Below are 25,137 nucleotides of genomic sequence, written 5' to 3'. Positions count from 1 at the left end.
AAGAAGGAACCCTTGTGCACTGTTGGTGGGAATGCAAACTGGTGCAGCCACTGTGGAAAACAGTATAGAGGTTCCTCAAAAAATTTAAAATAGAATTACCATATAATTCAGTCACTCTACTACTGGGTATTTACCCAAAGAATACGAAAACAATAATGCGCCCCTATGTTTATTACAGCATTATTTACAATACCCAAATTATGGAAGCAACCTAAATGTCCGTCAAAAGATGAATGCATAAAGATGTGGTATACACATACATATAATGGGATATTATTCAGCCATAAAAAAGAATGAAATCCTGCCATTTACAACAACATGGATGAATCTAGAGAGTATAATGCTAAGCAAAATAAGTCAGTAGAGAAAGACAAATACCACCACACGATTTCACTCATATGTGGAATTTAAGAAACAAAACAAATGAACAAAGAGAAAAAAAGAGAGACAAACCAAGAACTCAACTATAAAGAACAAACTAATGGTTACCAGAGGGGAGGTGGGTGGGGGAATGGTTGAAATGGTGATGGGGATTAAGAGTACACTTAGAACTGTTGCACCACTATATTGTACACCTGAAACTAATATAATACTGTATGTTAACTATACTGGATTTAAAATAAAATAAAATAAAATTTAAATATTTAAATATTTAAATTAATTAAATTTATTAAAATTTGAGTACCTCAATCAAACTAGCCACATTTGGAGTGCTCAAGAGCCATACATAGCTAGTGATTATCATACTGGACAGTGTAGATATAGTACAGTTCCAAGTTCTATGGGACAGCATTGGTCTAGAGTTTAGAATTTAACTGAATTGGAATTTAATCTAGAATACTAGGCACATCTGTCTGAGATACATGCATGCCTGGCAATGGGGACAGGGAACCAGGCAACCAGTTGTGGCTCCAATGGTTTGGAGTTAAGTGTTCAAGGACAGAAAGGAAATGAGTAATTCTAGAATCTGCAAAAGTACTGTGGTTCCCACATAGAAAAAGAAAGCAGAATCATAATGATCTGGTATTATACCAGCATTCAACAGAGACCAGAGCTCAAGGATAAAGAGTAAGGATGAATAAAACACCCCACTTTGGAAAGCAGAGCTCAAAATGTCTGGGGCACACAGAGAGATGGGAGAAGGGTTTTCCTCCCTTCAATCCAAACAGGTATTGTCATTGTCTCTCTAAGACTGCAGCTGAGACAGTAGAAAAGAAAAACCAGAAGCTCTGAGGGAAGGGACACTGCCCCTCCCACAAGAGGTGATATTATAGTGCTGGAGAAGCCTAGAAGAGCAAAAGTCTAAGAAAACAAGGATGACAATTTCAATAATTTCTAGGGAGACAGTTTCTCCATTTCCTAAGTTAAAGGGAAAAAGAAGTAATCTGGGAAAGCATCCTGAATAACAAAATATTTTTGAAAAAGAAGAAATCAAGGAACTGAAAACAGTCTTTGACCCATACAAAACTTCTAACCAAAATCAAAATTTAGTTGAGGCATGGAGCATATTAAGTGCCATCCGAAGCCCCAGATAAAGACTTCCTGAAGGCATGAACTCAACATAGGATTCTCATTTGGGACAAACAGGACAAACCTACACATACATGTAAGTAATAAATCTAACTAGGAATAGTAAGTTCTAACTAGGAATAGTAAATAATGATCATCATATAATGCAACATTCATTAAAGAACAGATTTTTAAAAGAGGAACTTTTAAAAATGTACATATCCTACTGAATGTTCTTTTGGGAAAATGCCTAATGTGACTACGTATTCTAGGGAACTACTGTAGACAAGTTCTGTAACAAATGCAAATCAGAGTGAGATGAGTTTTACATCTATAGGCTAGAAATATACTTTCATTTTAAAGCTCCGATTTTGACAGTAATTCTACTGAGAAACATCACAGTCAGTGAGGCTGAAGTGGACAGTTCAAACACAGGCTGTCCATCTCCTCTTGTTATATAGCAGCAGGATGGCAATTTCTGAGAACGTCAGAGATCACCTTTCTATTAGTATATTTGATTTATATATGAATTTTTAACTGTATGCTTTTTAAGTTCTACATGTACTCTATTCTCCATTATGCACTTCATTTTTCTAAACAATTCAACAATAAAATAATATTTTCATTGTATACCTAATATGTATAAAACTTTTTTTTTATACATTTAAAACATTCATAAGCCATTTTATCTACTGCAGAATTTCTCTGGTCCTGTGGTTACAGTGACATCTGGTGGCACTAGGAAAGAAACTAGATTGCAATGACAAGGGATTTTTCTCTCTCTTTTTTTTTTTTTTTGGCTAATTTATTTGCTATGACTTCAGAGTTTACGTTTTTCCAAGGCTTTATACCCAAGATAAAAAAACTATTAAAATACTATACTAACTCCAATGACAGCAAACATTAGTTACAATCAGTGACATTCTTGAAGTAATTCACTTTGGTAACATGACTGGGAAGGATGTAGAATTCTTTCAAGAATATCACTGGCTAAGTAGGACTGCCCATGGTTATTTAACTCATAATTAAAGTTTATAATCAGAATGGTTAAAGTAAGACTTTCCCGTCAAGGATAAAGGCATCATTGCAAACCATTTTCTCTATATTTTTGGATTGAGTCCCATACCGTGTCTTGGCCATGAATGTTTAGTTTGAAATAGAGTATTGTACTGATATTTAGAAAAGTTTTTAAATATTTAGAAAAATTTAGAAAAAGTGTAACTTCATAATAATAATGAAGTTACACTTCTTTCTTATCAAGTACCTCAGGTCTACCCAATGACTAACAAGCTTAAGGATGTATCCCAATGGGAAAAACCATGGCCTCATGAGCAAACTCCATTATGTTAACAATATAACAAAAAAGTTGTGATCAATACCTCAATCTAATTCTACAGGTTGCCACTGACATGTCTCACGGTTTCTGATAAAAAGAGAGAATTCTAGGGGCGCCTGGGTGGCTCAGTCATTAAGCATCTGCCTTCAGCTCAGGGTCCTGGGATTGAGCCCGGCATCGGGCTCCCTGCTCCATGGGAGGCCTGCTTCTCCCTCTCCCACTCCCCCTGCTCTTTCACTGTGTCTCTCTCTGTCAAATAAATAAATAAAATCTTAAAAAAAAAGGAGAGAGAGAGAGAATTCCTTTTTTTTTTAAAGAGGGAGAGAGGGAGAGAGAGAATCCCAAACAGGCTCCACACCCAATGAGGAGCCTGACGTGAGGCTTGATCCCACAACCCCGAGATCACAACCCAAGTGAAAATCAAGAGTTAAACGCCTAACCAACTGAGCCACCCAGGTACCCCCAGAAAGAGAGAATTCTAATGACCAGTTAGACATTGGAGACCATATCCAGAAAAAGACATCTTTCAATCACAAGAAAGTCTTAGACAAAACCCTGGAATTTCACCATCTTATTACATATTATTTTTCCAGATGTCTCCTCAGCAACAGAATCAAGACCAACATTTGACTCAGCGTACCCCTAAATTTATATCTTCTAGAGCTGTAACAATGAATTCTACCACCTTCTGTAATTATCCAATTCACATTTTTGAAACATTCATATAACAGTATTCTCCCTATAGGAAAACCAGTTCTGTAAGTATGATCTCCATGTTATGGCTTAGAGAAGTAAATTACATTGAAGAGTCCCTATTAGAGAAAAAGTATATAGCAAACTGTCCTTCATCCCAAGGACTCCTATTTATATAGAAGCAACACTTCTATTTCAGCATACTAACCAGTGAAGATCATATACAATTAATTGGCCAATGGTAATAATTATTATGAAGAATGACGAGACAACTGCATTAACTATGTATGCAATGATCCAGTTTGACAGCCACACATCCATAATGTACAGCAGTGATATTTAATATTGTTCATAAACTGGCTGTCAATCTGAAAACTGTCCCCAGTCCTCAACAAGGTAAGATTTGACCAGAATGTAAATCAATTATGTCCCTAAGCGCACTGTTTAGTTCCGCTGACATTTTTCTTAAAATGAGACTTCTTTAATAAAGGAAGCAGTGCACTGATTTACATTCTGACTCAAGCACCTTACATCAACAAACCAACATTTTGTGTGGCACTGCTCTATGGTATCTAAAGAGAACAGAGATTGCACTATATGGGTGGGGTGGGGGTTGAGGGGGAGCCCATCTAGGTCTATACTAGAATATTACATTATTGCAAAATACTGAAATCAAGAATTTTTGTTCTACTTTAAAAGTTATTAAGGACTTCCAATTTTATTACTGGGGCATAAAACAAGCATTTCCCCTTACTCTTCTTAGAAAGCATCCAAAAGCAATTAATCCAAAATCAGCAAAGAAAATTAGAAATAAAAACACACTCTCAATTTTTAGCAAAACTGGGATCCAGCTAAAACTCCAAACCAAAAATAGGTATAAGAACTTCCTAAAGAAAGGAGGTCAATCCTGGGTACTTAAGGGAGGAAGGGGAGCGATATCTCAGCTGCACATCTCAGAAAGAGCTAGCAAAGTAAACTCCTCAAAGGTGAGAGGCTCGCTCTGAGTTGCAAAACATAAATTCCCAGCAGAGGGATAGGATTCTGGGCCGTTGACAGAACATCCTGGACCCAGTTGAAATCTGAAAGTCAGAACAGGGTCTAACAAGGAATCACACAAAGAAACTATATTTGCAAGAGTAGTCTGTCTCTGCTTCCACAGAAGGGCAGCTGCATTGCAAAAACCCCACAGCTGCCGCCTGTGCCCACTGACTGGTAAAATAGCTAAATGAACTCAACAACCAAAAACCCTAGAGAGGGTTTTTGGAACACTAACTAGTCCGGAATGTGGCTCTAGCTCCTTTCTCTTAAAAATCTCCTAAAAATAACCGACCACGGAAAAACTCACATTTCCAGATGAGTTATCACAAACGAACAAGCACAAATCCATACAAAGTTATAAAAAAAAAAGGGGGGGGAAGAAAATTTCAGGAAGAACTATTAGTAGACAAAATAAAAAACCCTCTTATCATAAAAATATTGCCACAAAGTAATGAAAATCGTAGCTAAAACTTAAGCTGTAATTAAAAAAAAGTTAAGGAGAAAAGGCATAACACTGAGATATAGGAGCTCAGGTAAAAGCTGTCTAGATGATAGGAAATTATGTAACATATATGATTTAGAAAAGACCTGGAGAAAATGAAACAATCATAGGAATGCTGTTGAAACTGGAAAAAAACATTACAGAGAATAGATATTTCTGAAAATGAACACAGAGGATTAAAAAAAACGAAAAGTAAAGTAAAAGAATTTTAAGAGGGGATTAGAGAGGAAATAATAGATATAAAAAACAGGATATCCAACATATGAATAATGAGAGCTCAAGAAGACCATCACAATCACAGAAGAGACAAATATTTAAAGATATAATTCCAAAAGGCTTTACTAAAATAACAAAGAAAAACTAAATCTATATATTGAAGGGGCACCTGGCTGGCTCAGTCAGAAGATGTGTGACTCTTGATGTCCAGGTCGTGGGTTTGAGCCCCAAGTTCGGTGGATGGATGGATGGATGGATAGATAGATAGATAGACAGATAGATAAATCTATTGAAAAGCACCATGTCTCAGAAAAAACATGATCCAGAATGGACATGCAAAAATATTGTCACAAAAAAAAAAAAGAAAAGAAAATCAGGCTGGCCTCCAACTTCAACTCTAGAACATAACAGATTACTATTAAAAAAAACTTCCTAAAGAAAATATGACTCAAGGATTATACACTTAATCAAACTGCTGTCCAAATACAAAATCACTATTCAATTATGAACATGCAGAACTCAGGGAACATTATTTCCATAGGTCCTTTTAGAGGACTCTATTAAAGGAAGAATTTAGTTAGCCAAGCAAAGCTGAAAAAGCCATGGTAAAGTAACTGGTGACAAACTTCTAAGCTATTTAAGCATAGAACTAAGAATAAAATTAAATAAAGGAATTAAGATGCCAGAACAGGTTGCAAATGTGATTACCACTAACATGCAAATATGATATAACTAACAAAGGAAGGGAAAAGAAGGAAAAAAAGTATTACATAAGGACAATTTAAGGATAATGATTTCTTCATCTTTAGAAGCTGGAAGTTTAAATCTATCGAATCATGGCTAATAAAATGACAGATTATACAAATAGATTAATTGCATGAAGGTAAACATAAGATAATAAATATCCTAGTTGGGGCGCCTGTGTGGCTCAGTTGGTTGAGCGACTGCCTTCGGCTCTGGTCATGATCCTGGAGTCCCAGGATCGAGTCCCGCATCAGGCTCCCTGCTTAGCGAGGAGACTGCTTCTCCCTCTAACTCTCTCGCCTCTCATGTTCTCTCTCTCTCTCTCATTCTCACTCTAAATAAATCAATCTTAAAAAATAAAAGCTACTTATAAAAAAAAAAAAAAAAACCCTTTAAAAAAAAAAAAAAAAAAAAAAAAAGATAATAAATATCCTAGTTTCATAACTGCTTACTTAAGAAACAAGATATTGTCTATGTTTTACATAGAAGAGTGTGATATAAAATAATAACAAGTTACATCAGGAAACATAAAATAGGGGCACCTTTCTGGTTCAGTTGGTAGAGCATGTGACTCTTGATCTCAGGGTGGTGGGTTCAAGCCCCATATTGGGTGTAAAGGTGTAGAGATTACTTAAAACAATAAAACCTTTAAAAAGGGTGGGGCCACCTGGGTGGCTCAGTAGGTTAAGCGTCCAACTCTTGGTTTCAGCTCGGGCCATGATCTCAGGATCCTGGGATCAAAACCCATGTCAGGCTCCACACTCAGCAGGGAATCTGCTTAAAGAGTCTCTCCCTCTGCCCCTCCCACCATGCGTGTCCGCGCTCACATTCTTTTTTTTTAATTTTATTATGTTATGTTAATTACCATACATTACATCATTAGTTTTCGATGTAGTGTTCCATGATTCACTGTTTGCGTGTAACACCCAGTGCTCCATTCAGTACGTGCCCTCTATAATTAATACCCATCACCAGGCTAACCCATCCCCCCACACCCCTCCCCTCTAGAACCCTCAGTTTGTTTCTCAGAGTCCATAGTCTCTTATTCTTTATCTCTCTTTCTCTAAAATAAATAAATAAATCTTTTTTAAAAAAGAAACAGAAAAGAAATTAACATTTTTAAAATACAACTTTTTGGTGAATACCATACTTTTGATCTGGGAAAACTCAAACTTGATTTTCAAGAACATGCCCTCAAGTAAAAATGCTTGTGTTACAATCCCTGATGATAATTAATCTCTGTTGAAAAATCTAAAAACAACACCAAAGATAAAGTTTAATTAACATAATACATATTAAACATATGAATTCAAAACCTTAAAATTGCTAGCACCTCGAAAATTAGCCCTATCAATGACCACCAATTCATGAAAATACTAGTGAAAAGGGAAACAGGTTGTGGTTTGTTCAATTCTGGAATATATCAGTGGAGTCAGAGTTAAAGGATACGCCATCAGAGCTCAAGTACAACACATTTCACAGTTAAATATTGAAATAGGCAGCCTCACATAACACTTTATGAAACACTTTGTTCTTATTAAGCATTCCTGCTATGTTTAACACTGAAGGTTATACAGAACAAACAGACACACAGAAGAACAAAAAATGGAAAATAATCAATCAAAAGCCAGAACTGCATGCTGTGCAGTTCCCATAAAAATTGTTCTATGAAGTCATATTGGGTTAGATTCGAGCCTCCAATTTATCAGTGTTGTTTTATATATCACAAAATAAAAAGAAAACTTAAGTCCTATAAAATTAGCTGGGTTTTCACTTAGAATCTACTATATTTATAAATAAGGATATTCTTATTTCCAAAGCAATTTGACAAGTCTATCCTTAGACTATTTACTGTGTATGCATTTACGAGGCAAGAAAAGGGAATGGGAGAGAAGGCCAGGGTAGAGAAAAGAAACAAGGGGGCATACTCTTTGATAAAATATAAACTTTAAACTGCATATTAACAAAAAGATGTTCAAGGACAATTTTCACGTGGAAAGATAAGTTTCCTGAATTTCCCTTCTTGCAAGGTTTTCTTATTTTGATTCTTACTGCCATGAAACTGAAAAGTTTCCTTTCAAACTCATTTTTATAAAAATCTTGATGAAGGGCACCTGGGTGGCTAAATCGGTTAAGCATCCAACTCTTGATCTCAGCTCAGGCCTTGATCTCAGGGTTGTGAGATCAAGCCCCACACTGGGCTCCATGCTGGGCATGCAGCCTAATTAAAAAATAAAAAATAAAAATCTTGACGAGTTCTCTGTAGAAAGTATGTTCTCATTATAAATGGTGGCATAATATATTTTCTCTCTGCATATAGCCTTCACTTCAGTCATACTCAAACGTCACTGATGTCAATGACTTTTCTAAGTCACCTATCAAGTTTCCATAGTTTTACATTCATTTTTCTATCCCTTAATCCTCCAGGTTTATATTTATAGCCTCCAGCAACAGTCTAGGTGGTAAACTGGGCCACTAAGAGAGGTACTACAACATGTATAGGAATACAGCTACCCTTGCGGGGAGAGGAAAACATACTTCAACACTTAAAAGTTTTAGCAAAGAACAGTTTTGCAAGAAAACTCAAAGATCGGGAAGGAAGCTACACCAGATGGGCAGTCCCCCTTTCTCACTTTAAGTTCATCTGGTCCAGCCACTCTGCTCATCAAGACATTATCATCTATAGTTTGTTGCAAATCTTGAGGTGTCCTAGATTTTGTTTCAATAAAAGAATCTCTTCCATTATAGACTGAAACATGGATCACCATGGTTATTTAAAAGAGGTAGATACAAGTAAGCAAAACAGACTGCTGAAGTTTGTCATATTATTTATGGGGCAAGCAGACGCTTGTGCACAGATCACCTAACTGAAGAGTCATATGTCCATCCCTCAACCCTGTGTTCTTGCAAAAACTAAAGGTATACTTTTCCTTTTTAAAGAAATGCTCTACTTCCAAACAAGGACCTAATACAATTGATGCTGTACTTGGGCACATAAAAGTACTACATCTCCTTGCAGTTAACCTCCTTGCTTGAGTCAAATTATTTTTTGTATTAGCCAATATAAAACATAATTAGGATAGTGAGTTTGCTGCCAAAGAAACTAAGTAAGTCCTGTTACTAAAAATAAGTGATTTAAAGTTATTCACTGATTTGAATTATCTTAGCAACTGTTCTTTCAGTAACATAAAAAATTACAAGTTAACTATATCCTAAAATAGAAATCACTGAAACTGCGTCTCTGATTTTCTTCAAATACTTATATAAGGAAGCACAACACTGAATTTCATAAACGGGACTATTATATTTTGAAACCGTAAACTAAATTACCAGATGAGCATTTCTCAAATCGTTCCATGGAATGTTAATGTTCTTTGAGATTTTTCTAAGTGTTCCCAAAGAAAAAGAATATTATGGTCAAATACATTTCAAAATGCCGGGATAGTCCACGATAGCCAAACTGTGGAAAGAGCCAAGATGTCCATAGACAGATGAATGGATAAAGAAGATGTGGTATATATACACAATGGAATATTATGCAGCCATCAAAAGGAATGAGATCTTGCCATTTGCAACGACATGGATAGAACTGGAGGGTGTTATGCTGAGTGAAATAAGTCAATCAGAGAAAGACATGTATCATATGACCTCACTGATATGAGGCATTCTTAATCTCAGGAAACAAACTGAGAGTTGCTGGAGGGGTGGGGGGTGGGAGGGATGGGGTGGCTGGGTGATAGACATTGGGGAGGGTATGTGCTATGGTGAGCACTGTGAATTGTACAAGACTGATGAATCACGGATCTGTACTTCTGAAACAAATAATGCAATATATGGTAAGAAAAAAAAAAGAAGATAGCAGGAGGGGAAGAATGAAGGGGAGTAAGTCGGAGGGGGAGACGATCCATTAGAGACGATGGACTCTGAAAAACAAACAGGGTTCTAGAGGGGAGGGGGGTGGAGGGATGGGTTAGTCTGGTGATGGGTATTAAAGAGGGCACATTCTGCATGGAGCACTGGGTGTTATGCACAAACAATGAATCATGGAACACTACATCAAAAACTAATGATGTAATGTATGGTGATTAACATAACAATAAAAAATTATTTAAAATAAAATATTTGTGAGAATAAAAAAAAGTAATGTAAAAAAAAAATGCCGGGTTAAAGTTAAAACAAGTGTTGTTTTATTAACAGATCTGAGAGACACTTTCATTCACCAAATAATTTACTAAATGCCACCATATACCAGGCACTTATCTGGGTTTGGCGGTTACAACAGTGAACATGATAAATAAAATGCCCGCTCTCATGAAGCATTCTTTCTAGTGGAGAAGACAGTCAATTAACAAAAAAGCAAATAAATACAATACAGTAAAAGGGCTATGAAGACACAAAAATGGGATAAGAGAGGGCAGAAGAAACTTCTCTCTGGATGGACACATTAAGCTTACAGAGCTAATGTTTTTTGTTTTTCTACATTGGGGAATACAGTACACAGAATTTCCCAAACACAGGTTGATCAGGAACCCTTCTGTCAATGAACATCTATTAATTCTATTAATAGCTCATCAAATCAATTCAAGAAGTGCTCTTCTAACCAATATGCAGACAACAGCAGGATCAAGACTCAAATATAGCTCTTCTCATCCTAAATACAGTGTTTTTATATCTTCTTCATCTATAAAAGCAGAAATAATAATAGTACATATCTCAGAATCATCATGAAAATTACAATGTAGCTAATTCATGTAAAACATCTGACACAGGGTTTGGTATACACTCTGCTCAACAAATGTTGTAGGTACTATTAATACAGTTACTATGCACATGTCTTCCTCTGTTATCCCAAGGCGACTAATATTGCCTTCTTTTAATATCTTGAACACTTTATTTCTATCACTTTTACAGGACTTAATTAATTTTGTTCACTCCTCTATATGGTAGATTTCTTAAAGACAGCAACCCAATCGGAGACTGTATATGGCTAAGCCACAATGAAAGCCTACTATGTAGTTGTGTACACAATATCCAAAGTGAGTTAAATGTGCATGTGAAAAAAAAAACCTTATATAAAAAAGCAATCTTCCCTCAGGGAAACACGAACCATATTACAGCAAGACTTCCATTAAACATCTTCATAATTATACATTTTACCTATTCAAAATACTTTAATAAATTAACATCACCAGTAATGGGTCATATTCTTCCTGATAAGATGTATTAAGATACCATTTCATTTCTTTGATATTCCTGCTAGAAATGCATAACCAGAATTTTATCAAGAAAAAACATGAGACAAACCCAAACTGAAAAACATTCTCCAAAATAAATCACCTGAACTCTTCAAAATGTTAAAATAAAAAAATGTTAAAATCATAAAAGATAAGGAGTGAAAATCTGTTCCTAATTACAGGAAGCTAAAGAGACATAACAGCTAAATTTAACAAATGATCCTGGACTGGATCCCAAACTAACAAATTTTGTTGTTGCTGTTATGAAGGACATTAGTGGAACAATTGGCAAAACTGAGTAAGAACTGTAGATTAAATAACAAACCTGTATCAATGTGAATTTCCTGATTTTGATCATCATATAGCAGTCATATAAGACAATTTCATTGCTTTTAGGAAATTCATACTGTAGTATTTATCGGTAAAGAAGCATTATATCTACAATTTAATCTCAAAGGGTTCAGAAAAATACATGGATAAATATAGAGAAAGAAATAAAATCATAAAGTGAACACAGCAAAAGAACAAGATTTGGGGGAAAAGTATATAAGAGTCCTTTGTACTGTGAGAACATTTCCAAAAGTCTGAAATTGTTTCACAACAAAATGTCTAAATACAAAAGTAATGGGTGACAAAACGGAAAGATGGCAAATAATCACATGAAAAGATGCTCAACATCATTAGCAACCAGGAAAAGTACAAACTAAAACCACAATGAGATGGCACTAAAAGCAAAAAAGAAAAACTTGTCAATACTAACTGTTGGTGAGCATCTGGGGCAACTGAAGCTATCAAACATTACTGGAGGGATGGAATACAAACTATATAGTCACTTTGTAAGAAATTTCTGAACTGTTTTCCAAAGTTAAACACACACCACAAGACCCAACAATCCTAGGTATTAATCTAAGAAAAATTAAAACATATATTCAAACAAATCCTGCATGCAAATGTAGCAATTTATTCATAACCACCAAATACTGAAAACAACTCAAATGTCTATCAACTGGTAAATGGATAAACTGTGGTACACTTACATAATGGAATTCTACTTAGCAACAAAAGGAATGAATTCTCGATAACAAAACAACATGTATGAATCTCTAAAGCATTATGCTAAATGAAAGAAGTCAGCCTCAAAGGTTATATGTTGTATTATTCTATATATATTTATGATATTCTGCAAAAAAGCAAAATACGGGGAGGAAAATAGATCAGCGGTTGTTAGGGGTAAAGTTTCGGGGAAGGTTGATTAAAAATAGGCAGCCTGAAATAAAAATAGGCAGCATGACAGAATTTGGGGGGCTGGGAGGTGTTGGGACTGTTCTGTGTCTTAACTATTACTGTCATTACACAATTTTATGCACACATCAAAACTCATAGAACTATATACTAAAAAGAATGACTTTTACTATATATAAATTTTAAGTATACATTATGCTCAAAAGAAATAAAGTACTTTCATAGGCACCTCATTTTATTCTCAGTCCAATAAAAACTATGTAGGTACTATACTCTCATTTTACAAGCAAGGAAACTAAACTACAGCAAATAAATGTACATACAAATTACATATGGCAGGGCAAAAATTGTAGTCTAGATACACTGATTCTACACAAATATTTTATTCTCTTAATTTTCTCATGTTCTACTAAACTTTATGGGCCACAATGTCCCTAATGACAAATAGGATCAAAGGGAGGAAAAACAGGATCAAAGAGAGGGAGAGAAGAAAAAGTGTGCCCTTTAGAATTTGACCTTTAGTCCTTAAGGAATTAAAAATAGTCCATAACTGAAGAAGTCTGAATAGGGATCTATATATAGGCAACAAATTAACTGGCATTAAAGAACTAGCTGGTGATTTCTTCCATAAAACCTCAATTTCTTAATACAAAGAAAAAGCAAAAGCAAACAAAACATTCACAGGTAACCTTGTAACCATTGCTACAATTTAAGCTATCCAAAGTCTTCAGAACAATATTGGAACAATGATGGTGACTACAATTCAGAACAGATTTTACAACTTTAAATAAAGGTTTAAAAATATTTCCAAGATGCTATCACCCAAGGGTGGAAAACAACAGGGATACCTTTTCAGTTTCAGAATCAAAGAAGTGGCAATATAATGTTTGCAAAGGAAAATACTGTAAGTACAACAGCTTGGGGGTAAATTAAGTTTAGTTTCTTTAACAAAAAAATAAATAAAAAAGTTACGTCTGTACCAAAAATAGCATACTTCACCTAAAAACAGTGGCGTGGTTTCCTCTAGAGTAGTTGCATTAGGATCTGCCCCAGCTTCTAAAAGAATCTGTACAATCTTCCAATGTCCTTGACTTGCAGCAAGATGTAATGCACAGAAGCCCTCAAAAGTCTTTGTCTTAATGTAGTTTTCAGATGAATCTATGTAAAAAAAAAAAAGTGAACTGGAAGATATTGCTGCTATTTCTTGTGATTAAAAAGCAAAGATTCCAAGAAGAATTTAATGAAATATTAAAATACAATTATAAATGGGAGGTCTGTGTTTAAAACCACCTAGAAAATTAAAAAAAGAATTCTAGGGGCGCCTGGGTGGCTCAGTTGGTTAAGCGACTGCCTTCGGCTCAGGTCATGATCCTGGAGTCCTGGATCGAGTCCCGCATCGGGCTCCCTGCTCAGCGAGGAGTCTGCTTCTCCCTCTGACCCTCCTCCCTCTCGTGCTCTCTATCTCTCATTCTCTCTCTCTCAAATAAATAAAATAAAAAATCTTTAAAAAAAAAAAAGAATTCTACAGGGGCCATGATGTAAAAAGCTCTCTGGTATTCTTAACATACAAATTCTGCCCACACACTCATTTTCTATTCTCTAATTTTGGTGGGTAGGGAAGGGGAGTGGCAGGAGTTGAAAGGTAACACAAAAGCAAGATCTGAAGAGGATGTAGCACCAAATATTTGCTTAAGCAAGATTTACTGAAATATTGATAAATTTTTTTAATTTCTATGTTTCTATGAGAGAAATGGTCTCATCTCAAGCATTATTTCCTTGTACTCAACTAATAACATGAAGGTAGTTCATATCACAAAAAGTATTTCCCAGATTAGTCAGAAACTGACCTTTATTCAGATATCCACAAAACTATAAGGTTGAGACAAAAACTAGGAACACAGAGATATACATAGATACAGACAGCTCCAAATGGGAATCTCAGTATTATAAAGATGCTCATTCTTCCCAAAATAATTAACAAATTTATTATAACTCTAATCAAAATGCCAAAAGAGCTGGCATTTGTTGTTGGTTGGCTGGTTTTATACTTGGTAAAGTGACTGAAGTTGACAGGGATAGGGGAGGGCAGGTAAGAATAACAAAGTAAGAAAAATAAAGCAAGAACTGAGAGGAGACTAGACTTACTCTGTATACTAAACTGGATCTTAAAGTCAGAATAAGTAAAACAATGTGGCATTGACACAAGGGCAGAGGAGGGTGCTGATGAGGGAGAGGAGGAGCCATCAGAAGCAAAAAAGAGATGAAGAGATGATGGCTGAAAGGTAGCCAACCTATGTCAATGTTGTGTCAGATGCTGAAGAACTTTCTCTTTGAAAAGAAGGATGTTCTCTTCCACTGAGAAAGAAGAAAAAGAGATAAGGCTTAATCCTAGCCATTTAAAATCTCAGGATAGAATTCTGTGACAAAAGCATCTAAGTGGGATTACAAATGGATGACACTCTAGAAAATGGTTTTCATTGTGACTAGAAACTGTAAGGCTAAGACAAAAGGAATTGTACATACACACTGTAGTCTAGTTAGTAAAGTTGTTTTTCACAGGCACCTGGGTGGCTCAGTTGGTTAAGCAACTGCCTTCGGCTCAGGTCATGATCCTGGAGTCCCAGGATCAAGTCCCGCATCGGGCTCCCTGCTCAGCGGGGAGTCTGCTTCTCCCTCTGACCCTCCCCCACTCATGCTCTCTCTATCTCATTCTCTCTCTCAAGTAAATAAATTAAAAAAAAAAAATCTTAAAAAAAAAAGATTAACAATTCTGAAACCACTATACCCATACAATAAGATTGGATAAGCAAATGAATGTATGGTCGACAGTGACAGTCTCACTTTTGGAAAGGGAGGTTACAGAGAAGTAAAGGTAGAAAGCTAGAAGGAACCATATGGTACTGGATTAGATCCAGACAGCAGTATGACTTGTATTTAGCTTTAATGCAGATATAGATGGATAGATACAGAAATACTTATAAGTATGTGTATACACATGGGTCATAATAAATATATTTCCTAGCTCTGTCTGCTAAAGGGTCTTAAAAATAAAGACATGCCAGTAGCCATAAGCATACTCAGTGCCCAGATCTTAATTTTCAGCACCATTCTCCAATAAAAGGAACCAGGGCTCTTAAGAAAATGGCTGATTCTAGGGTTGGCACAAAGAATATACAAAATGAGCCTGAAGCATCTTCCGGGTTCAGCAAGTTAAAAAAAAAGTGCTCAAAAAACAAAACATGGGGGTGGAGGGATGCCTGGGTGGCTCAGGCTGGTTAAGCATCTGCCTTCGGCCTCAGGTCATCTCAGGTCCTGGGATCAAGCCCCACGTTGGGCTCTCTGCTCAGAGGGAAGCCTGCTTCTCCCTCTGCCTCTGCCTCTCCCCTGCTTATGCTCTCTCTCTCTCTCAAATAAATAAATAATATCTTAAAAAAAAAAAAAAAAAGGCCAAAAAAACATGGGGGGCATGTCAAAGAAACACAAGAGCCAACCTGAAAGGGGCACTCAATGACAAAAGCTAGAACAATTTGAGCAACAAAATAAGTAACATCATATTCAATTATAACCCAATGTATAAAATTAATACATATGAGCCCTGGCAGATATAAATGACTGAATAAATGGAAGAGAGGAGATATTCTAAATATCAGAAAAATTACATATAATTTATGTAGATACTCCCCCTCAAGAAGGGAGCTTAATTCCCACCTGAGTGACGGCCACGCTTAGTGATTTATGCACACACACACACACACCCAAAAACATCTGTGCAATTATCTATGAAATAAAGAAAAGGCACTTCTCAGAAGAAAAATAGTGAAGTCGGTTAATTACAAAATTGAGATCTTAAAAGATTTTACCTACAGAAAAAATAGATATTCTTTAAAAAAAAAGGGGGGGAGGCACTGGGTGGCTCAGTTGGTTAAGTGACTGCCTTCGGCTCAGTCATGATCCTGGAGTCCCGGGATCGAGTCCCGCATCGGGCTCCCTGCTCAGCAAGGAGTCTGCTTCTCCCTCTGACTTTCCCCCCCCATCATGCTCTCTCTCATTCTCTCTCTCAAATAAATAAATAAAATCTTTAAAAAAAAAAGAAATAAAAAATAGTACATTTAAATAGCTAACTCTAAAACCACTGGACCAGGAAAGTAACATGGTTTCCCAAACACAATGGATTTGGAGTTAGAAGATTTGGGCTGCAATCCTGGCTCCACCAATTCTATTTTGGGTTACCCTTTGGGTAAATTACTCAAACTCTATGAAGCACAGGTTCCTTAACAGTAAAACAAAGATAAAACAGCTGGCCTAAACCCTCAAAGGGGTTCAACAGAATTACAGTATTTATGTACTGTCACAGTTGTTAGAAATTTGGGAAAGTCTCCAAAACATCATTTTTTCCCCAAAACATCGTTTTTTTAAAGATTTACTTGAGAGAGAGAGAGAGAGAGAGACGGAGAGCAAGCATGTACATGTGGGGGAGGGGCAGAGGGAGAAAATCTCAAGTGGACTCCACACTGAGCGTGGAGACTGATGAAGGGCTCAATCCCACAACCCTGAGATCATGACCCTAGCCGAAACCAAGAGTCGGACACTTAACTGACTGTGCCACCCAGGCACCTTTCCAAAACATCATTTTAAGAAAGCTGTCAGGACCCAATATAAATTGATTTTGAAAATTCCAATAATAAGCTGCCCTCCTTAACTGATTTGTGGGGACCAAAGGACCCTTATCTATCTTGAACTGGACTATCAACCACCTCTCTTTGTTTTCCTTTCCTTATAAGGATTCTTGGGGAAATGGCTCATAATACTCAGTTTTTAATGCCTTAACCTCTACTTACTTCTCACTGGAAGGCAAAGTAGTTTCTGCCTCTATTCTACTTATTGAAATTTTAAATATAAAGGCATTAAAGACTACATAATGGACAAACCCATAATGGGCACTTCAGTTCTTTTATAACAACTTGTGATTTCTTCCATGGCTGCATTTTCAGGATTGGGGCCATGTCTGCTGGACCAAATCCAGCCACCTGATGCCTATATAGCAATGATCAGAGTTGACTTTAACTTTCTGGCAATGATACTACAACCCTATGTTTCCTAACCCAAAGTGTCCTTTACTTATACATAGTAAACTCACTTACTTGTTTAAGTGAAAGATGGTAGACTTTTGTTTTTTGCAAGCCCCTAAGAAGGAAAGCAAAACCACATGGTTTTAAGTAGAGGTTAAATATTTAGGTAGAGGTTAACATAGGTTAAGTATTAAGATCAGAACCTTATCTCAACAGCTGGGCCACAATTTGATGATGACCAAACAAATTTAACATGTGCCAATCACAAAGAGTGATGACTGTCCATTTCAGGTAGCTTAGTCACATACTTTGCACAATGTGCATCATCTCATTATGCTTTAATTAGGAATTCTAAGAAAAGGTTGGCTCCAAAGAGAAAGGCTACAAGGAGGATAAAATGAACATAGAGAAATGCAGAGATAAGAGAAAGTTAAGACCCTGAGTCCTGTTGACTTCATTTCAATAGGAGCATCCAGCAATGCCTAAAGGGAGCTACCACTCAGACTTAGTTACATAACCACTCTTCCCGCCCGTTTCTTTTTGAAGTTTTTCTTTTAAATTTTTATTTAAATTCCAGTTAGTTAACATACAGTGTAATATCAGTCTCAGGTGTACAATTTAGGGATTCAATACTTATATATATAACACCTGGTACTCATACACTTCTTTGTGTAAGCTAGTCTGAATTATTTCTTTCATTCATTACTGAAAATTTCTGATTAATACTATGAATAATTTAGCAGTGTCTATCAATATTTCAACTTTGCATATTTCCTTTTTTATTTTTTTTGAGAGGCATGTGCATTTTTTATTATGTTAATCACCATACATTACATCATTAGTTTTTGGTGTAGTGTTCCATGATTCATTGTTTGCATATAACACCCAGTGCTCCATTCAGTACATGCCCTCTTTAATACCCATCACCAGGCTAACCCATCTCCCCACCCGCCTCCCCTCTAGAACCCTCAGTTTGTTTTTCTGAGTCCGTAGTCTCTCATGGTTCATTCTCCCTCTCCAATTTCCCCCCCTTCATTTTTCCCTTTCTGCTATCTTTTTTTTTTTTTTAACATATAATGTATTATTTGTTTCAGAGGTACAGGTCTGTGATTCAACAGTCTTACATAATTCACAGCGCTCACCATAGCACATATTATGCTGAGCAAAATAAGTCAATCAGAGAAAGGCATATTTCCTTTTTTTAAATATTTTATTTATTTATTTGAGAGAGAGAGTGTGAAGGAGAGGGAGAGAGAAGGTGAAACAGACTCTGTGATGACCCAGAGCCCAACTCGGGGCTCAATCCCACAGCTGCAAGATCAGGACCTGAGCCAAAACCAAGAGTCAGACGCTTAACCCACAGAGCCACCCAGGCACCCCTGTATATTTCTTGCACCAGCAACTTCACTTCTAAAACTCCATCCTATAGAAATACACACCCATGTGCACAAAGTTATAAGGATGTTAACTGGAGCACTACCTATAATAGCAAAACTTTACGAAACAAGATGCCCATCAACAGAAGAATGATTAAACATATTATTTCTATACTATGAAAGACTTTGTAACAGTTCTTTTACTCAGAATGAAATGTGAAGCTATTGCAGAGTTCTCAGCAATTGCAGAGTTCTCAGCAAAACAGAAAGACATCAGTCTGACATATTGTAAAAGGTTCTGATACACTACAACCAGATTGTGGTAGGATGGGGAAGAAGCAAGAGCAGAAACAGATTTGTTAGGATGCTATTACAGCAATCCAGGTTAAGAGATATGTGGCTCAGACTAACATTTTAGTGGTTCTGAGGTAGTAAGAAGTGATGTGAATATATGTACGCGTATTCACATAGAAACACACACACACATATATACACATATACACACATAAAGATTTGCTGATTGGGTGAGGGATATAAGAAAAAGGAAGTAATTAAGGATGGACCAGTTTCTGGCCTGAGCTGGAATGTTAGAATATTTTTTTTTTGAAGATTTTATTTATTTATTTGAAAGAGTGAACAGGAGTGGTGAGGGGCAGAAGGAGAAGCAGACTCCCCGCTGAGCAGGGAGCCCAACACGGGGCTAGATCCCAGGACCCTAGGATCATGACCTAAGCCAAAGACAGACGCTTAAAAGACTGAGCCACCCAGGCACCCCTGGAATGTTAGAATATTTCTAATCTTATAGAAGAAGAAACAGAAGAACCAAGAGGTTAAAAGACCTGTCCAAGACCACACCAATAAAGTGGCAGAATCAGCAGAACCCAGGTCCATCTGAACACAACTCTTAATCACTGCTACACTGTTATTTACCTAACGATCTTCAACATCTGTTATCATGCCCAGTATGACAGCACAGTATTTCCTTAACATGAACTAACAAAAAGTACTATGAATTAGTTCATATATTTGCCAAATAAAAATATTTGTTGGTGATATGCTACAATTATAAGATTTTAAGTGACCTTTAGTTAGTAAGTGGTTTAATACTGAATGGCATGATTAACTGCCACTGAAGATCGTTATTGTCCTCCAAGATGAAAAGATGCATGAACTCTCAGTACCTATTACATAAACTTCCAATACAGGAAAGAAGACAAGCAAAACTGTTATTTATATTAATACTTCAAATAGAAAGTTAAAGTGAAAAAAATATATATGCATATTAAATTTCCAAGTAATCCATACCGCAATTAAATGCTCTTCTCCAACATGGATGAGAAGACCATGTATGATTCTTAGGCTAGATTCTGGATCTAAACTGAAGCAACAGTAAAGCAAAACTTTTCTAAATATCTAAGATACTTCCATTCTTTTTGTGTAGGCCTGAGCACTTTCATTAACTTTAGTATACTAATAGAAGGTATATTTTAAGAATCTCTGGCAGTTCACTAATATTAAATGAAGTTCAAGAAGATAGAAATTATATAATGAAAGACACTTTTATGTATACCAGCAGAGCTATAAAGGACAAGAGAATTATGAATTAAATAAAACACAGGTATAGCAAGTATAAAGAATAACAGAAATGTCAAACTTCGTTTGGAAACTTTTAAGATTAACTCATAATACCGAGTTAACTGGTACAGATATAAAGATGCCACTGTCACCAACAAGCAGAAGAGACCTTACTTTACTCCTCAAGACTAAAAACCCTTGTATTTCATCATTATTTTAAAATACATCCTCAGGGGCACCTGGGTGGCTCAGTCGGTTGGCCATCTGCCTTCGGCTCAGGTCGTGATCTCAGGGTCCTGGGATCGAGCCCCACATCGGGCTCCCTGCTCGGCAAGGAGTCTGCTTCTCCCTCTGACCCTCTTCCCTCTCGTGCTATCTCTCATTTTATCTCTCTCAAATAAATAAAAATTAAAAAAAAAATGAAGGTGATACTTAAAATTTCTAACAGAAAACATAGATGACTTGAATAGCCAATTCAAACACATTTAGTCAAAAGCATGCCCAAGTTTATTCTGCAGCTATAGGAAAAAAACTAACATAAACATAAACATAACATAAACAATATTATTCTGGTGTGGGGAGAAATAACATTGGGAATGACCTTTTTGACTAGAAAAGAATATCTAAATTTATGCCTTTATCACTAGAGATAGGGAACTCAAGCTATAGAATTAACTTCAAATTCTAAAAACACATATCAAGTTTTTAAAATCTAAGGCATAAAGTCTATTTTTCTAATATCTCTTTAGAGTCAACTATAACAGACTCTAGAACATGTGCTTAGCAGACGTAATGAACTTTCTGTATTATGATTGGGGGAATTTAGCCTTGCCATCCCTCATTCCTTAAAACAAAACAAATAAAAATCCATGCGAAAAAAAGGAAGGATAATTTCCTTTCCCATTCATGAAGCCATGAGATAGTAATTCTGATGAACTATGGTACCAGAAGTCTAAATTTTGAGTAGCTATACCTGTGATGACAAGTACACAGGGAAGAATCAGAATTCCCATGATCAATGAAATATAAATGGTTCACTCAGTGTTAAAGCAGAGTGTTATATTCAACCTCAGTTTAAATTAACTAAATGCTAAAAATGTTTACTTTGATTAAATGTTGGAAGCATGCTATAGTGAAAAAAAGTGAGCTTTACGGAGAGAAATGGGTTCTAGTTTATTATATAATCTTTGGACAAGTCAAGTTCTCTGAGTCTTGGTAAACTTCTCACCAATAAAATGGAGATAACAATGCCTCAAGAGCAGTTTGGTACATATTAAATAATATAAATCAAGGATCTAGTACAATGTTAAAAAGCAGTGCTCACTCACTAATATCCCCCTCACTCCGGCCCACCATCTCCTGTCACAATCTCTCATTTAGTCTCTCGTCCTTTTCTCAATAGCGAGCTGACAAATGTATCACTGGCTCTCAGAAAGGGAAAAAAAAAAAAAAAAAGCCCAAATTTATAGCTTTGGTTATAGTACTGGCTGATTTCTGCCCATGTAAATATTCCCACTTGACTGATCTCAGGTTACAAGCATGAAGTCAACTGAATACAGAATTGGAAAGAGATGCACAATAGCACATGGCTAATCTCTGTCCCATTACTCTTTTATTCTCTCCACAACACTTTTACATTTCGAAATTATCTTGTTTAAATATTTAGGCATTGTCTGTCTCCCCTGACAGGAATTTAAGCACCATTAAGGCAGGGACCTTGTCTATCCTATTCTCTACTGCGATCTCAGATTAAAAAAAAAAAAAAAGTAATTGGAAAGATTCCTGAAATTAACAAAACTGAAAAGTATTAAAAAAAAAAAAAAAGACTAATTCAACCAAAGCACTCACACCCTCAATTCCAGTAACATTGTTCCTTTTGTTTGGAAAAGGAAGAAGAAATAAACATGACTAGTAACTACCAAATGCTTAATTAAAAGAGCTCAGACAGTAAAAATGGGCCAGGCACAGCAAGTTACATATCAAGGACGACATTTATAGATGTCCAGCTGAAACACCATACTTATATAACCCAAGGCAGGCAATCTTACCATTCTTATAATGCATAGGCAATTCTTTTATGGTTATAGAAAAGGAAAACAAATACTACCATTAATATATCATATATTACCATTTGCTTATGTTTTATTAATCCAGCTTGTAGGCCCAGCCTCCCATACCTTGAATTTACTTTACCTGCATGAATTAACATCCGTAAACATTCTACAGAGTTGTGATAAGCTGCTTCATGAATTGGCATCCATCCCCTGTTATCAGCAACATCAACGCTACGTCCCTTTTTGAGCAGTTTTCTTAAGACTTTAACATTGCCTTCCCTGGCAGCAAGTCCAACCGTGGAGCATGTGTCAGAGTAAGCCTCTGTAAAATCCATTCTTTTGACCAGTCTACAAAACAAGGCAGAAAGAAAACACTATAGACAATAAAACAACGCTGCACTCCTAGAGATTAGCAGATAGAAGCAGGTCTGTCCTGCATCTGTCACACGACTGCTGAGGAAAAGCCTGACGTGGAGCAAGCAACCTGTCATGCCACAGCTTCTGCTAGACTCTAAACCAGGAAATGTCTCTGGGGAATTCGGATTCCTTGGAATGCTCTTATTAAAGATATTAAGAGAGTTTTAAGTGTTCTATCATTCCACTTCTGGAAATGTCTGAGCAGCTCCTTCCTGTAGGCTTCCGCTCCTGTTCATAGCCACCAAAGTGCATTCACTGGAACTCTGTGGATGAAGGAGCTAAACACCTCCAGTTAATCCCAAATGTGTACTCTTATTACATAGAGATGGCCATTTAACTAACAGCAATGCTCAGCCTCAAGAATTAATTTGTAGTCCTCTCCAGGAAAAAGCTAAACCCAAAAAAGCTAGAAAAGGAATGAACAAAGGAAAAAAACAGATAAGTAAAAATTGTAGTTTTTCTCCTGGTCCTTTCCAAAAGGGGCTACACATTCATGTTCTCTTTCCTTGATGAAACAGTCCCACTGATGGAATATACTGAATATACTGAAACGAACAAGAGCATCATAAAAAGATGAGTCCACCTTTCCTATACCAGCAGAGAAAGTTCTTGACAGCATTAGTGCCTCTTCCTCATCATCTCCCTCCAAAGTTCATTCCATGTTCCCCCAGTATAGCTCTCAGTATATGATTCTCACAAAGACAGTTTCTTGTTAATCACACTATGAGGCTAAGGGTCAGGATTCTCAGGGGAAGAGTTTCCTCCCAAGGGGCAATCCCTCTCAGTAATACTCCTAGCCCAGCCTCCCTTAGTTTTTCTAAGGATTTTAGGAGGTGGTTCAGGAAATGCCAACATGTCTAGTCCAATACAGGTGAAAAACTTTCTAGAACCACATCCTAAATAATTTATCCAGAAAATGAAGGTTTAAAAGAAAGGGCGCCTGGGGGGCTCAGTCGGTTGAGCGTCTGCCTTTGTTTGGCTCAGGTCATGATCTGGGGCTCCTGGGATTAAGCCCCAAGTCAGGCTCCCTGCTTGGTGGGGAGCCTGTTCTCCTTCTCCCTCTGCTGCCTCCCCACCGGCTTGTGTTTGCTCTCTCTTTCTCTCTCTGTCAAATAAATAAATAAAATCTTTAAAAGGCGAAGTTAAAAGAAAGCACACAGCATTTCCTATAGGAAATTTAAATTTATCCATGATCACCTTTTTTTTTTTAAGATTTTATTTATTTATTTGACAGAGAGAGAGAAAGCACAAGTAGGCAGAGTGGCAGGCAGAGGGAGAGGGAGAGGGAGGCTCTCCTCTGAGCAGGGAGCCGGACATGGGGCTCGATCCCAGGACCCCAGGATCATGACCTGAGCCGAAGGCAGCCACTTAACCAACTGAGCCACCCAGGCACCCCCATGGTCACATTTAAATATAAAGCTATAACTGCAGAAGTTGATTCTATAGTGCGCCAAACAGCTAACAGTAGCTATGGATTAATCTGATTGGATCAAATGGTCCCTTACTAGGAAAGTGAAAATATTTATTACAGAATATTTAATTATGCAGTTGACGGTTATTTACTGTGTACCAACTAGCTCATCAGTAATGTGGAGGATATAAAGATGACACAGACTTATATACAGTCTCATTGAAATGATAAATAACATGTTATTCAAAAGAAAGGAAGAAAGTGCTCCAAGAGAAGTACAGATAAAGAGCCCTGGGTAGTCAAAGAAGGGAGAAACTATTTCACCTTGTGAGGGATGTGAGCTGAGCCCTAAAGTACAGGAAGAATCTGACAATGAGAAAAGGGGCAGAAGAGCATTCGTAGGCAGAAGGAGCAACACAACCAACACTAGGTAAATGAACAATCAAGGGTGAATAAGGGACAGTGAATAAGGAAAACAGTTAGTTCACTTTTGAAGGAGAATTAGCGAAACAAAGAACAGGAAGAAAAGGAACTTACAGAAGCAGCTGAAGGCCAAACTGTGGAGAACCTTGAATGTTAGGCTACACTTTGTTGAAAGATACTAATTTCCAGCTAAGGCCATTATATCCAAGTTTCACAAAAAAGAAGAGACCATACATTTAAGGCAATTTATGGCATATTCATCTTAATACAAGAAAAAAATTGTTTCTATGTAGGAAAA

The 25,137-nt window shown here is 36.6% G+C and overlaps 1 protein-coding gene across 1 annotated transcript in view; it reads right to left on the bottom strand.

Moving 5' to 3' along the window:
* The window catches only part of ASB3 (ankyrin repeat and SOCS box containing 3), a 104,355-nt gene that overhangs the window by 54,288 nt on the left and 24,930 nt on the right, over positions 1-25,137 (bottom strand). The window contains 2 exon segments of the mRNA XM_027623015.2: positions 13,514-13,672; positions 22,728-22,936. Coding sequence (XP_027478816.2) covers positions 13,514-13,672; positions 22,728-22,923 — 355 coding nt within the window. The 5' untranslated portion in view covers positions 22,924-22,936.

The sequence above is a fragment of the Zalophus californianus genome, chromosome 8 (genome assembly GCF_009762305.2).
Source record: "Zalophus californianus isolate mZalCal1 chromosome 8, mZalCal1.pri.v2, whole genome shotgun sequence".
Classification (NCBI taxonomy): domain Eukaryota; kingdom Metazoa; phylum Chordata; class Mammalia; order Carnivora; family Otariidae; genus Zalophus; species Zalophus californianus.
Note: the sequence above shows the minus strand (reverse complement) of the source record. Positions and strands in the feature narration are given on the sequence as shown.